At 37.2% G+C, this 16,752-nt stretch overlaps 1 protein-coding gene across 4 annotated transcripts in view; it reads left to right on the top strand.

Moving 5' to 3' along the window:
* Positions 1-11,444, top strand: part of EYA1 (EYA transcriptional coactivator and phosphatase 1) — a 165,114-nt gene extending 153,670 nt beyond the window's left edge. For all 4 annotated transcript variants that reach the window (XM_043979451.1, XM_043979450.1, XM_043979452.1 and 1 more), the window contains one exon: positions 9,401-11,444. In XM_043979451.1, the coding sequence (XP_043835386.1) occupies positions 9,401-9,481 (81 nt within the window). In that variant the 3' untranslated portion in view covers positions 9,482-11,444. The remainder of the gene's footprint in view (positions 1-9,400) is intronic.
* Positions 11,445-16,752: the final 5,308 nt, after the last annotated feature.

Here is a 16,752-nt window from a genome sequence, read left to right as displayed (position 1 = left end):
TTGGCTGGGCAATGGGGGTTAAGTGACTTGCCCAGAGTCACACAGCTAGTAAGTCTCAAGTGTCTGAGGCCGGATTTGAACTCAGGTACTCCTGAATCCAGGGCTGGTGCTTTATCCACTGTGCTACCTAACCACCCCACTCTAACTGCATATTAAGTGAAATTAACAAAGCAAATGAATGGCAAACATCTTGGAGACTGAAATTGGATTAACTAAAAAGCTCTCCTTTATTATAACATAAATTTCAAGCCTTTAAAGTAAGAGTTGTATTTATTTACTAACTTTACAACTGAAAACAACTTGTTTATATTGCAAATAACTATTCATATTAAAAATAAGGAGAGAGAAACTTAGAAATAGGAACTAGACCTGTAAATCTACTGGTATAGGCAGCTCTAGGATAAGAAAACTCCCTCTCCCAATGCAAGCTGGCATTTTGTTTACAAAGTATAGGCTTCGAGAGTTGCTTAGAGGATTAGAAGCCGAATGATTTGCCTGACCTTGTTCATTTTGTGGCCAGATCTCTAACCATTATACCACATCGCTCCTATAATAATGAAGACTTCAAAGAGGAGTATGTCCACCACCACCACCACCCAAAGTGCTTAATTCTTAGAATTAATAAGACATACATTGCTTAAATGCTGAAGTCATGGATTAAGCAATATGATGAATGGAGATATAGCAGATTGATACATAATAATTTATAATGTGTTTGTGATGAAGGAATTTTTTAGCTCTTCTAAAAATAAAATGTATTTCGGACAATTCATTTTTCTTCCTAAAGAGGCTAATCATCTGGCTAAAGCCTAAGGGTTACACACACTAGAATGGGGCACAGCAAGAATTGTGGAATACACTTCTCTCCAAAGCCTTCAAAAGTAGATGTCAAATATTATGAACAATCCTTCATCAGCATTGGTTTCTGTTAATATTTGTATCCTCATGATTCATGAATATACAATCTCTAGCCCCAACTTCTGACCCATGTTCCAGTCCTAAATCTCTTAACTACCTATAGAGTATATGTCACTTCGTCACCTCCAATTCAACTCAACCAAAACTGAACTTTGCTGAAGCGTATCTCCCACCCTCACTATTTCTATCATTAGGGCCGCCATTCCCCAAATCACCCAGGCTCAAAAGCTCTTACATCTGCATCAGTCTTCTTTCCTCAATCCTTTAAATATCATAAACCACCAAGTCTTGCCAGTACCGCTTCTGACATCCCTTTCACTTTTGCCTTTCATTTTCCATAGATTGGAGACTAGAGATGTATAATAAGAATCAACGGGATATAAGTGATAACAGAAACCATAAGACAGGATTGGTTCATCAAATGAAAAGCTATACTGGGCAAAGAATTTCTAAAAAAAACCTTGGAGTGGAAGAGTAGGGGCCAAAGGCTAAATCCATAGGCATTCATCACTTCATGCCTGAACTACAGGTTGCTGCTGGCCTCTACTTAGTTTCCATGACACAAATTGAATTGAAAAATGCTTCTTTAATTGAATAGTCTCTTCCCTCCTGTCTTATCTGCTCTCTAATTCCAGATTAATTCCCGGATTTAGCTTCCTAACAATAATTTTTAAATCACATTTGTTCCCTACTATTCATAGGATAATATCTAAACTCAACCTTCCCAAATCCTGTCCTGCTAAACCAAAACACATCTCCTGTCCCAAATCTCCTTTATCTGTTGTCTCCCCCTGCTCCTTAAGTTCGGGACAATTTGTGCCCAAATCTCTATGATCTTGTGTACCATACTCTTGATGGGGTTTTCTTGGCAAAGATACTTGGATTGTTTGCTATTTGCTTCTCCAGTGAGTTAAGGCAAACAGAAGTTAAGGAACTTGTCCAGAATCACGCAGTTTTTAAGGACAGATTTTAACTCAAGTCTTCCTAATTCCAGGCTCAGAGCTCTATCCATCAGGCCACCTACCTGCCTCTGGATATATTTAACAAATTTTCATCATCCATTTCTTCAAGTATGGGTGATAGAAGAAACTTCCATGTTAGTTAGATTTATATTGTTTGACATGGAACTTCATTATATTATATCTAATCTTTAGAACTTTAGTTGGTAGGAAAACCTTGATTCTCCATTTTTTCTGTCTGTCTCTGTCTGTCCTTCTGTCTTTTCCCCTCTCTATTTCTTTTTGTCTCTTTCTCTGTCTCTCTGTTTCTGTTTCTTTCTGTCCTTCTCTGTCTGTCTCTTTGTCTCTTTGTCTCTGTCTCCCATTAGAAGTTCAGCAGCTGCTTACCTCATCCCACTAATTACCAGCATGGGATCTTTGATATTTCCCACTTCCAGCCTGGGTCAGTTTACTCCCCAGGCAGCCTGGGCTCACCATATGGATGCTATACTTTTCTCAAACACCCAATGGCCTTAGCTTAATGTGGTTCCAAAGTCCTAAACTCAAATGATCATCAGCCTCAGTTCTAATAGCAGTGATTACAAGTAAGGAATTTAGGTATATACTACCATGCAGAGGTTATCTCCCATTTTCATAATATACTGTTACCTAGCCACTAGAGGATGAGCTGTGGACTCTGCTTTCTGTTTCTTTATCAAATCATTTTGGATAGAAGGTATCCGTATATCAGTATTCACTAGTAGCTTTTGAATATCTAATGCCAATGAAAATAGAAAGTGTTGCATAATGGATAGAAAGTCAGACTTGAAGCCAGTAGGCCTGGGTTCTTATTTTACCTCTGACATATGCTGGTTGTGTGATCCTAGGTAAGTCATTTTAGCCTCTCAGTGTTTTAAGCAACTCCTTAAGACCAAGTTGCAAAGAAGGCACTGACCCACATTGACAAAGGAAGTTTTGTTACAGAGACTTCCCTGGATCACTGAAGTCACAGCTCTAGTCTCTACAATCTCTAGCTTATTGCTAAAGAAAACCATTTGTTTCTGCCACTGATGGTGGCGATCATTTCACCTCAGTCTAGGATGCCTAACAAATGATCCCTACTCTTTTGCAAGGGTTGTTCTGTTTATGGCACATGGTATAGTTGTCATCATATAGCTCTTAGATCTGCTAAGATTCATCTGGTGAGTTGTATAAATCTCACTAAAGGACAACAAAAGAGTTCCCCCTCCTCCAAAAAAATGTTGAGTGGCAACTTTCTCCATCATATCCTCAAGCAATAGTATTTAAATAAACTATTAGTATTGTTCTACCCTTTCCCCCTCCATTAGTAACAAAGGTGCTACTGGCAACCATACCATCCTGTGAATTCAGCTGGGTTGGGGGAATTTCATTCAGAATACAAATCCACAAATGATATATTTTTTTAAATTTTTTTGGTGAGGCAATGGGATTAAGTGACTTGCCCAGGGTCACACAGCTAGTAAGTCTTAAGTGTCTGAGGCCGGATTTGAACTCAGGTCTTCCTGACTCCAGGGCCGGTGCTCTATCCACTGCACCATCTAGCTGCCCCCAAATGATATATTTTTAAATTAATTAATACAGCAGAAGAGGGGAGTTATTTTTTTTCCCGAAGTACTTCTATATCTATCTTGTAGAAAAGACCATGTATCCACCATGGTATAGTGGAAAGAGGAAAGCTCTGGCGTAGGAAAGCAGAATATCCTACTTTTGCTCCTTATGAGTTGTGTGATCTTGAGCTAGTCATTTAAACAATTTGGAATTTAGTTTTGTTTTCTATAAAAGGATGGCATTGGTCTAAATATCACCTCTGAGGTCCCTCACAAATTGCCAAATTACTCTGCTTGGGTTCCCATGTCTTCTTACAGCCTTATTACAGTTACTGGATTTTGTTATGCAGTAGCTGATTCAAAAGAATCCTATCAAGAGTCTCCTTGATCAAGGAGAAAAGTGAAATTCATGATAGTTACCATACTCAGCTCTTTTGTCATTCCCAAAAACATGGTGGTCTTTCAAACATTATGACCATTTCCAGCATGACAAATGCTAAAAACCAAAGCAATGCTTCCTTTCATTGATTGCAAATCTCCGTAGGTTCATCTAGGAATCCCAAGACTTCATTTTATGGCCTTAAATGAAAAACATGGAACTTAGACAAAGGTTTATGTTGTAGGTTGACAGGTCTTTTATGCTTTGTGAGGTTTTATTCATGATGTTAAAAAAGATATTAAGTAATTCCTAGAACTCCAGAAATGGAATGGGACTCAAAGGTAATCTGTTCCAACCTTTCTGAGGCAGCGCTGATACAGGGGAAAGTTTGCTGACCCTAGAGTCCAAGGACATGAGTTCAAATAGTACTTTTGAGGCTTCCTATCTGTGTGACCTTGGGCAAGTCACTTTACTTCCCTAGACCTCAGTTCCCACATCTGTAAAATAAAAAGTTTGACCTATATCAGATTACCTGCTGTCTAGGGGAGGGGGGAGGGAGGGGAGGGAGGGAGAAAAATGTGAAATTGTAAAGCTTGTATAAACAAAGGTTGAGAACTATCTTTACATGTAACAGAAAAAAAATAAAATACTTTATTAATTAAAAAAATAAATTTGCATTGACTTGAAAAATAAATAAATAAAAGGTTTGAACTAGATACCCACAGAGGTCCCCTTTAGCCCTAGATCTATAAGCCTATGGTCATTTACCCAAAACACGACTCTTATCTCTGCCCAATATGCTAAGACCAAAAACCTCCTGTGTTGGGGAATTCATTATCCCACAGGCATTCCATTCCATTCCATTCCATTCTATTCCATTCCATTCCATTCCTTCCTTGCTTCCTTCCTTCCTTCCTTTCTTTCTGACAACTCTCATTGTTAAATAGTTTTGCTTTATATTGAGCTAAATATGTCTCCCAGTAATTTATGCCTAATGGTCCTAATTCTGCCTTCCAGTATAGCAGACCTAGTCAAACCCTTTTTCAACCTTTAAATGTCGAAGAAAGCAATCATGACCCCTCCTCCCAATTCTCTTGGCTAAGTATTCCCAGACCCTTCACCCAGTCTTCATGTGATGTGGTTTCTAGTTTCTCCTCACAATCAAAATCTGGAAAGAATCCCCACGTTCTCCAGATCCCCTCTCTGTCAGTAATGAGGATGGAGTTAATGCTGGAAACATGAATATGAGCCTGTATACATTCTTAAGGACTTTATGAGAGTTTTGGGTTTGATTGTGATCTATATAGCCAGGATTACGATATGAGCTTCTTTATTCAAGTGGTCTACCTGGCTCTTTGGCTCTTAGAAAAGGTTGATGATCTATTCATTGCTTTTCTGTAATCCCCTGATTGATGCATTGTTCTCATTGAACTAGTTGTAGAATCAGTTTTCAGTATCTGTAGTGCTTATGTAAACCGCTTAATAGATGCTCACCCACTCATTGTTCATGTGGGTTTCTGCTGCAGTGATTTGAGATTTCTCTGGGATCCTTCATGAGGCTTTATTCACTAGGAGTTTCAATTTAAGCTGTCTAATTGTGCTCAATCACAAATTGCCAATTTCTTCTGCTTGGGTTGCCAAAGAGAAATTTGTAACATAACATCACATAACTTCAGTAATTTTCGAGATGACCCTGAACAAGACACTTAACCTCTTTCTAGAACTCAGCTTTCTTATCTGTAAAAGAGAAGTAATAGTGCATTTACTACTGTCCTCAGAAGGTTTTTGTGACAAGGGATTTTCTGTAACCCTTGAAATTTTATATCAGTAAAAGCTATCATTACTACTATTGACATTCCACTGGCCTGATTACAATCAGACAATCAAAGACATTTCACTGATTTTCTTTTGTTTTATAGAAAAATAGTGGTGATTCTGAGTGACTTCGTATTAGGAAACATTGACCTATGACCTCTTTGTCATTTTCCATGTTTGTTACATCACCACATAGACTTCCCCAGATGGCTGCACTCTAAAGAATCCATCCATGAGTATAGAACAGCCTCGACAAACTTCACAGGATCAAGAACCTAATGTTTATTTAGCTAAATGGATTTCTTAAAATTTTTGTTTCATTTATTTTCACTTATTTTCAGTTTTTTATGTCTTTTGTCTTTCTTTTCACCTTATATTTACTCCCTCCACACTGAGCCTTCCTTTTTGACAAAGAAAAAAAGTAAAACCAGTTGGCACAGTGACTGTATCTGAGAGTAGATACAGCAAGCCAAAGCATGGTCTTGTAGCAAAAATAGGGGGGCACATTTCCTCAAATCTAGGTCCCAGATTGATTATTAAAGTTGCACAGCATTCAGCTTTGTTTTATTGTTATTTTAATTATTCTAGTAGTAGTGTTTAATGTTTTCCTAATTCTTACTTAACTCTGTATCAGTTCATACAAGTCTATGCGTGTTTATCTGAATTTCTGATATCCATTGCTTCCTTTGGCACAATAATGTTCCTTGTGCCACAGTTTATTCAGCCATTCTCCAAATGATGGAGATTTTCTATATGACTAGTTAGAAGGATGAAAAGGAAGAAGAAAGAACCACTGGAAATGGTGACAAATTGCTGACATAAAAACTATAAATGGTTGATGTAGTTTGTTAATATTCTTAATATTCTTTGGGAAGCAAGGAATTAAATAAATATGAAATGTAATTAGAAGCCTATGTTGTCGTATATACTTATATGATCTTATGCTAAAAAAGGCATTTTTTTTTTGCAAAATGGATAATTATGGCCATTTAATTCTTGGTATATTTAGGATAATTATATTATAGATTTAGAACTAGAAGCACCCTAAAATATCTTGGCCCAACGTTGTCATTTTATAAATAAGAAAACTGAGACCCAGAGATCTTTTGACTTGCTAAAGGACACATAGGTAGCAAGATATAGAGGTCGAATTCAAAGCCAGGGTCACTGACTTCAAACGCATCACTCTGCTCTATGACGTTGCCTCTAATTTACTTGTCAAATGAATATAGCCTTCTTACAAGAAACTACAGATACACACTTAATACTCAATAGTCAGTTCTTAATTATCCTTAGAGGATATCAGTGTCATAGATAATTCATAATAGTTTGCAATCCAAAAGCCATTTACAATGGATGAGAGGACTTAGAACCATGTCAAATTAGAAAAGGTTGTAAGACCTAAAGATGTTTAGGTTGGTAAAAAAGAAACTTGGGTCAAGTGGGGAATCTTATAATTCTCCATATTGGGAGGTTTATAATGTGCCAGAGGGACTAGAAATATTGGGGGGATAGGAGAGATTCAGATCATATAATTAGAATTCATGGAAATTAGTTTCAAGGAATTAATTTTCATTCAATGTAAAGAGGAACTTCCTAACAATTATAGCAATCCTAAAACACAGGCAGCTAGTTGGCACAGTGGATAGAAAATTGGGCTTGGAATCAGGAAAACATCTTCATAAGTTCAAATCTGGCCTCAGATACTTACTAGCTCTGTGGCCCTGGGCAAGTCACATAACCAGTTGCCTCAGTTTCCTATCTATAAAATGAGTTGGAGAAGGAAATGGCAAGTCAGTAGAGTATCTCTGCCAAGAAAACCCCAAATAGGGTCACAAAGAGTCACACATGACTGAAATGACTGAACAACAAAAACAGACTAAGAAAGTAAATCCTCCTTTTAAAGGTATATAAACCAAGGTTTGTTGTGGATATTATAGAGGTGATCTATGGATCAGATGAGGGTTGAACCAAATGGAGGGAACAGGTATAATGCCTAGGACACTTGACATGGAAACAGGAAGACCAAGGGCTCAAGAACGACCTTAACCTGGGTCATTCTGGACAAATAATTTAATCTCTCTGTATCTCAATTTCTTCATCAGTAAAATGAGGAGGTTATATTCAATATATTAAGTCTCTTCCAGCTTTAAATCTGGAACCCAATGATCCTATGAAATTATATGAGAGGTTCCTTCCCACAGTAGGATTCTATAGCCCAATCATCAAGCATTTATCCAGCTCTTACTATGTGCCAAGCACTGTGCTAAATTCTGTAAACACAAAGAAATACTATAATAGAGTAATAGTTAGCCAGTATATGAAGTTAGTAACTTATTGTCTATATTTTTAATCATATCTGCGCAGTGGTCCTCCATCACCCAAGAGTTTTAGGTGGTTGAGATGACCTGAGTAGGTTTTGTATTGACTTTGAGATCAAGTCATCCAATGGATACTCAAATTGATGGCTTTACTACTTTCTATGTGCCAAAAATTTACATTTTTATGTTGCTGAGATTCCATAGAATTATGCTTCCAAAAACCTACACTTTAGCCTTCATGTTATTTTTTGCTTAAAAAACATATTTGCCCTCTGAAAGAAAGGTGATAGCTATCTCCTTGTTATTTATGGAAAAATATCTTGCTGATACATCAGAACTCAGTTTTTTGAGCAGTAAGACTTTATAATCATATTTTCACCCTTCATGGATGAGGTCATCTGTGTTTTTTCCTGTTTTTCCTGTTTCTGGTTTATTCAGGTGGTGCACAAGCATACATATGGCTTAAACCCCACATTTCTAAGCCTTTCTAAAAAACATTCAACTTAAACCTTCATTTAAAAATTTTCCCATATGGCAATGCCATTTGGAGGACACAGGCAAAGAATAACCAACATAAACCACTCAAGTAAATTTACTTTAGATATGAGCAAAACTAAGTTTTGATATATTTAAATCACTACAAACCACAATTGCATGAAATGTTACAAACTACAAGCTGTTTAAAATTTAAGCTCTGACATTGTGCTGTATAAATGTTTCAAAAAGACCAGAAGTTTTCCAGACTTTCATTCCTAGCTAATGTTTTCTTTAAAATAGAATCAGTAGCTGTGTTGTAAGGTATAAATGTGTTCCGGGGCAAGTAATTTAACTTTTCTCAGCCTCAGTTTTCCTATCTGATAAACGTGGTTAATAATATCATCTACTTTAGAGGGGTTTTATGAAGATCAAATGAGATTTTAGATAGAATGGCCTTTGAAAACCTTCAGGTGCTATATAAATAGTAACTGTTGTTATTTAAAAGCTACATATAACTTTCTTTTAAAAAAATGGGGGTGGGGGGAGCATCTAGGTGGCACAGTGGATAAAGCACCAGCCCTGAATTCAGGAGGACCTGAGTTCAAAATCTGGCCTCAGACACTTGACACTTACTAGCTGTGTGACCCTGGGCAAGTCACTTAACCTTCATTGCTCCACAAAAAAAAAAAAAGAAAAAGAAAAGAAAAAAATGGGCTATAGGTAATTAATGCTTTAAAATTAATGTACTCTAACCCAACTTCATATTTGGGGAGGATTTGGTTTTTGTTTAAGATAGATGTAATAATGTTGGCCATCAGTGGGAGGTTTCTAAAATATCACCAGAGAGAAATGATTTCTAAATTTGATTTCTAAATAGATGGGTAGCATGAAAACCTCATCAGGTAAAGCTCCATTTTCTTAACACTGTGTTTTTGTTTTTGTTTTGTTTTTTGCCATCCACAGCATGCCATGCCATTCTGGAGGATCTCAAGCCATTCTGACCTTATGGCTCTTCATCATGCCTTAGAACTGGAGTACCTGTAGCAGCCTGAGAGCACTTTGCAATTCCCCCACATCCTTATGTCCATGGACAGTATACAGGAGGCCTGTATCTGGTGACAGCATTGGACTACAGAACACTGTGGTTTCCACATGCAGATGCGCAGCTACAATTGGTCTTAGCCTATGCCCTTTCACTAAATGGAGGGCCATGCCTTTTCCTTCAAAACAGCTGTCGATTCTAGTACTGTGAATCCAATGGGAAAAAGACAAAAAGCCATGAGAATGTCCTAACTATGTGTCTCTGCCACATTAGCTACACGGTTCAAACCTGTGAAGGAAGAAAGAACCTAAAAATGCTTTCATTTGTAGCATCTTCAATGTGACACAAACTGCTTCTTCAGTAGAGGAAACTTGATTGCACAATGAAGACTGGGATTGTTTTGTTTTGGGTTTTTTTACTTTCTCGATACCAATGGAATAATTTTCTTGTAAAGAAGGTTGACTTTTGGGTGTCTCCTACCCCGGGTACTCTGTACATCTCTACTTATTTATGAACTGACTGTGTTTTTGACATCAAGTAAATGGAAGGACGTTTGATGGGAGTTAGGTGCTTTCAGACCTCAGCCTTCTGATAGACACAGCAAGTACTTGGATTTTAGCACATTGCAAAGTAGTTTAAAGTATGTCTAATTTAAACAGATGTGTACATCACTGAGACAATCATGTACAGGAAGAATTTTTTTGTGTAAATTTGTAATAATGGATGATTCTTTTACATATTGTTTAGGGAGATGCTATTGAAAGGTAGAAATGCCTTGCTAGTGAAACATAAGAGGCAGCATGGGCACGGTGTCTCATGATGCACCTTATCAAAGGGTTGGGTATAAATATGTAGATAATGGATTTTTTTTTAGATAAATTTGTCAAGACCAAAAGCATGGATGTCAAGTGTCAATCAGGATTTTGTTGTGGTTTTTTTTTTTTCTAGCTGTTTTCTTTCCCTCGGTTCTTCTGCCTAAATGAAAAAGGTCCATCAAGACATTATTATTAAAAATAACATGCCCACAGCACCTCCTTTCCCTGAAGTTTCTCAAAAGAGTTGAAGAGGGAAACCTAATACCTCCCTTTTTCAATTTCAGCACTAATGTATTATATGTAGCTACTTGAAAAAAAATAATCAAATGCCTCATCCCACAGAAAGAATGTAGAGGGTAGATATATTTTATTAAAATGGTTCATGGGTTGGAGTCTAACAAAATTTTCATGTAATCAGAAAATCAGAATCATTCTAGTGTCTGCATTCTTTTGTTAAGGAAGGAAAGGAAATACCATAGTTCTATCGAACGGAGCAAAAATCTGTACCCAATCCTTACATTTCCTTTCCTTTTCTTCTCTCCCCTCCACTCTCTTCTCTTTTCTTTTCCTCTTCTCTTTTTTTCTCCTCTACTCTTTTCTCTTCCTCTTTCCTTTTCTTTCATCTCTTCTTTTCCTTTTTTCTTTTTACATCAACTAATTTTCCAAAAGCGATCAAGAAGCTGATATTTCTTTCTATCTACATTGTGGATAAACATATACATCTGGGAAGTAGGGGCTGTCATATTTCTCTACCTGGTTGGCAATTGCTGCCTTAGAGTGCTCAGTTTGTCAGTAAACTCTTGTTCTTGACATATATCTTAGCCCTTAACTCAAATCATTCTACTCATCTCCTCTAACTCCTTGAAAAAAGTACCAGCCAACCAGGGAAGCTGAAGAGCACCTCCATCCCCTTACCGAGGATTCCTGATGCTGCTACTAGAATTAGCCATTTGTGAATTTCCCAGATTGCTTAATTACCAACCATATCAGACCTTTTTATTTTTTGCTTGAAGCAAAGATTGGCAGATTTTTTTTAAATCTTGCCTTTTCTTTTCATATTTCTGTAATCAGTACGCAGAAGGGGGAAAAGATTTTTTCTGGGCCTTACTGTATTTAAAAAAAAAAAAGGTGTGTTGTGTCCACAATTGTGTACAGGATTTTTCTTCATTAATTTTGTGTTTAAATTAATAAAATTGATTTGTGAAATATTGAACACTTCTCTCTTAGATTTGTGTCTTTGATATTTCTATGTCCTCCTATTAGGTTCTTGATACAGCAGGATTTAGGTAACCTTTAAAGCTAAATGTTTTTTCTTCTGTACTGACAAGGGAAGCTCTATAAACAGATTGTAGTTATAATTTATAAATTCTATATGCATATATAACGATAAAGCAAGTAGCTATTGCTTTCATCATTATGAATGAATGAAGAAACCCAGAGCAAAGAATGCACCAGAAATGATTCTACATTGTCACCATGAAAAATATATAAAGGGACCTCATCATAGTAAAAAATAACACTTTCTGCTCTAGAGTACAATTCAGTGGTTCAGCAAATAATTCTTAAGTACCCACTTGGCACAAGGTTCAATTGTAGGGGTTGAAAAAAGAGTAAGACAAAATCTTCCCATCTTTGGGGACCTTATGGCCTTGAAGAGGAGATGAAATGCATATACAAATAATTATAATGCAAAGTATAATGTGAAAATGCAATTGGAGAGCCTTGTGTGTATAGGATGGAGAGGTCACGTCCAAATGAGGGCATCAGACAAGACTTCGCATAGGTCAAATGTGAGTGGAAATTAGAGAGACTGGGATGAGAGAGGAAGGATACTCCAAATGGAGGGAACAGCATTTGTAAAGCAAAGAACACATTCAGAGAAAAGTGAGTTGTCCAATTTAGGTGAACTATGGATAAGAGCAAGATGAGCAGAACCAAGAGAACACTGGATACAGTAACAGCAATACTATTTTAAGAATGACTTTGGGGGCAGCTAGATGGCATAGTGGATAGAGCACCGGCCCTGGAGTCAGGAGTACCTGAGTTCAAATCCGGCCTCAGACACTTAACACTTACTAGCTGTGTGACCCTGGGCAAGTCACTTAACCCCAATTGCCTCACCAAAAAAAAAAAAAATGACTTTGGAGGGGCAGCTAGGTGGCGCAGTGAATAAAGCACCAGCCCTGGATTCAGGAGGACCTGGGTTCAAATCTAGCCTCAGACACTTGACACTAGATGAGTGACCCTGGGCAAATCACTTAAACCTCATTACCCCATGCAAAAACAAAAAACAAAAAACAAGAAAAATCAAGAATGACTGAGCAAATAAGTTATTTTGAATATTATAAATACCAAATTAACTACAAAGGACATATGAAGAAAGATGCTCTCTGTATCCAGAAGAAAAAACTGACAAATAGAAGTATGCATAGAATAATTTTACACCTATTTGTGTCTAATGGTAGTGATCTCTAGGGGGAGGGAGGAAGAAAGAAACTTACATGGTAATTTTGTCATATATTTGAAAGGAATAGCAAGTTGTATATAATAGTTTTGCAGTTTCATGCACAATCATCTTTTTTATCATACTACATTATGGAAATGCTTGTTTTATTGTATAATTTTAAAATAAAATTTTTTTAAAAGATTAGAAAGGCAGATTGGAATTACATTGCAGAGAATTTTGGATATCAGCCTAAAATATTATAACAACTAAAGGTTCTTGAGCAAGGCTGTGGAACGCAATAGAATAAAAATTTTATTTTAGGAATATGAAACTGGAATAGTTATGTACGATGGGCCAAAGTGAAAGGAAACTAAAGGTAGAGAAACCAGTTTGAAACTTGTTGCAATAATCTAGGGAAGAGGTGATAGATTAAACTGACGACAGTGTGAATGAAAACACATTCAAAGGATATAATAGATTTAGCAATGGATTAGATGTAAGGGACAAGAGCATATGAGGAGTCAAACAATTCTAAGGCTGTAAACCTTAGTTAGAGTGAAGATGATGATGCCATGAATAGAATTGGGAATGTCAGGAGTAGAAGCAGTTTGGGGGAAGAGAAGACAAGGTCAGTTTTAGGGGTATATTGAGTTTTGATACCAGTCACATGGACAGTTAGAGGGCAGAGTGAGTGGATGGAGCACCAGGCCTGCAGTCAGGAAGACCTGAGTTCAAATCCAGCTTTAGACACTTACTAGCTATGTAACACTTGAGGAAATCACTTAACCCTGTTTGCCTCAGTTTCCTCATCTGTAAAATGAGCTGGAGAAGGCAATGGCAAACCATTCCAGAATCTCTGCCAACAAAACCTCAAATGGGGTCACAGAGTCACACATGACTGAAATAACTGAACAAAAAATACCAGTTAGCATATCTAGGTAGTGTTTCATTGAGCAAACTCATTTGTTTTTCAAATGAAACAAAAGGGGGAACTGTAATGATTAGAATGACGCCACCTGCTGGAGACTTACTATAGGAAAGCTCCACCAGGAGGAGAATGCCTCTGAGGGCAAGGCCATGCGGCTTTTCCTTGGCGTCAGGAAGTGACTTTTGCTAATGGGTTCTGTCTATCAAGGCTACCAGCCAATCAACTTGAGGAGCCTCCCATTTCTGGGAGGAACACACAAAGTAGGAAGCGGCTGCTGGGGGAGGAGTTCTCTCTTTTGGGGTTCGTGACTTCACCGTGGTGGAGGAGAGAGACTCCAGAGGACTTCACAGGAAAATTGAAGGAAGATAGGTTTTCCAGGCTGTAGGAATTCTGTTCTCAATCTTTCTCTTTCTATCTTTCAATAATCCCTTAAAAACCTAAACTGGTTTTATCAATGATTTTAGTCAGTTTCCCCCAAAACTGGGGGAACAGATTAGAACTGTAACGATTGGAATGATGCCACCTGCTGGAGACTTACTGTAGAAAAGCTCTGCCATGAAGTGAAGGTCTTGAAGGGAAAGACAAGGAGTCTTTTCTTTGGCATCAGGAAGTAATGTCTGCTTGTGGGAGGAGGAAGGGGGGAGCCTGGCATTCTGACTGGGGCTTGTTCCTGGGGACTCTGGCAGAGAGGGGAGCTAGAAATGTGCTCTCCCTTTAATAGATAGATGAATGTAGGCCTTTCTCTCTCTCTTTACCAAATTCTTATTCTCCTTAATAAATGCTTAAAAGTCTAACTCTTGCTAAAGCTTATAATTTATTGGCGACCACTCATTAGATATTTTAGACAGACTAACTAGAATTTTAGCCTTAACAGAACCCACATTTAGAATTTTTAATTACACAGTTGAGTCCTATATGTACACAGTATTGGGGCAGTTAGGTGGCACAATGGGTAGCACACTGGCCTTAGAATCAGGAAGACCTAATTCCAAATCCCATCTCAGATATTTCTTAGCTTTTTGAACTCTGGCATAATTTAACTTCTGCCTCAGTTTCCTTATCTACAAAATAGGAATAATAGCGCTTACCTTCCAGGGTTGTAAGGATAAAATGAAATAATATAAAGCACTTTGCAAAACTTTGCAAACCAAAAACAATAAATGCTACTTGTTATTATTGTTACAATATAAGGTGTGTGAGTCAAAGTCCTCAGACAATGGAATTTTGTTATAGAAATGCCCCAAAGTCCTTAATGTAAAGCAGTTTGATAATACGATAATGTATCTCCACAGCATTTGGTGTCAACCTTCTTGGGTCATCTTGAGCACTGAGAAGTCCATGGATTAGCATAATTTATTTCCAGATGGCCCAGCAGAGACTTTAAAACTGCACTCATTTACACAAATGTGTAAAAATAGTATCACAGAGTATGAAAGTCACTCATAACACCAAGTAAATTATTCTATCATAGGATATCAGGGCCTGTCACACGTGTGGTGGAGTATATTTTAACTATGATGTGTGTGGTGACTAAGGAGGGATTAGGGAAACTTACAGTTCTATTCCAACCATATGACCCCAAAGCTCATAAATTATACATGCTCTTTGACCCAGTGATACAGCTACTAAGTCTATACCCTAAAGAGATCAAAGGAAGAAGAACAGGATCCATATGTACAAAAGTATTTGGAGCAACTCTCAGACAGATAGGTAGCACAGTGGATAAAATACTAGTTCTGGAGTCAGGAAGACCAAAGGTCAAAATACACTTCCTAACTGTATGACCTTTGGCAAGTCATTTAGATTTTGATTGCCTCCATTTCCTCAGCTGCAAAATGGGGATAATAATAGCACATGGGGTTGTTGTGAGGTTTAAATGAAATAATATTTGTAAAGCATTTGGCACAGTAGGTGCTATATAAATGCTGTTATTATTATTTTTATTTTAGCAAAAAAAAATGGAAACCAGGGAAATGCCTGTTAAGGAAAGGCTAAAAAAGTTATGGTATATGAAAATGATGGAATGTTATTGTTCTCTAAGAAACGGTGAAAAGGATGATTTCAGAAAAACCTAGAAATACTTGAACTTGTAATAACTGATGCAGAGTGAAGGGAGCAGAACCAAGAGAATAATGATATAAAGATAAGAGAATTGTAAGAACAATCAATACTGATCAACACCATGACCCACCACACTTCTAAAAGATTCATGGCCAAACATGCTAATTACCTCTAGATAGAGAAATGATAGTCTCAGAGTATGGATTAAAGCATATTTTCATCTCTTTTTTCTTTCTCTATTTTTAGACATGACTAATGTGGGAATTTGTTTTCCATGACTATTATTCGCAATATACATTATATTTTATATTTGTACAAATGAGTAAAAATTAATTTCACATTAATTTTTTAAAAGAAAAGAAAGTTGCAGTGCCTTTCTAGGATGTTTTGAAAGGTAGGTCTTCAATAAGGTGGGATTTCAGACTGTTTAAATGATAAAGAAAAAAGTTTATCAATCTGAGAAATGGAAGACATCATAAAAATTAATTTCCAAATAATTTTCTTAAAATGTTAATATTATCATGTCAATTATCTGACCAAAGATCCTCAATAATTTCCATCAACCACAAAACAAAATACAAAATCCTTTATCTGGCTTTCAAGGCCTGCCACCATATGACCACAACATGCCTTTCCAGTTTTGAGTCACTATTCCCTTACACAAATCCTTCATTACATATAAACTGCTTGCTAGTCACACTCTCCCATTTTTCCCTCCATACCTATATTCGCACAGAAGTATCTTCCCATAATGTTCTTCCCCTTCCTAACCATATATCTAAACCCTACTCATTCATATTCCATCCCCCTGCCTCACCTTATCTGTGATTCCTTCTCTGCCAACTAAGCTCACAGTGATTTGTTCCTCTGCTAGATGCCAGAGAGACAATGTGTTATCTGGTCATCACAAAGATCTGGATTGGAGTCCTGCCTCAATGCATACTGTCTGTGTGGCTCTAGGAATCACAGAAACTCTTTAAGACCAAAACTTGAAGGGCATTTGCCCATCTTCATTTGTCAGAG

The sequence above is a fragment of the Dromiciops gliroides genome, chromosome 1, assembly GCF_019393635.1.
Source record: "Dromiciops gliroides isolate mDroGli1 chromosome 1, mDroGli1.pri, whole genome shotgun sequence".
NCBI lineage: Eukaryota > Metazoa > Chordata > Mammalia > Microbiotheria > Microbiotheriidae > Dromiciops > Dromiciops gliroides.
This window is presented reverse-complemented; position numbering and strand designations above follow the sequence as displayed.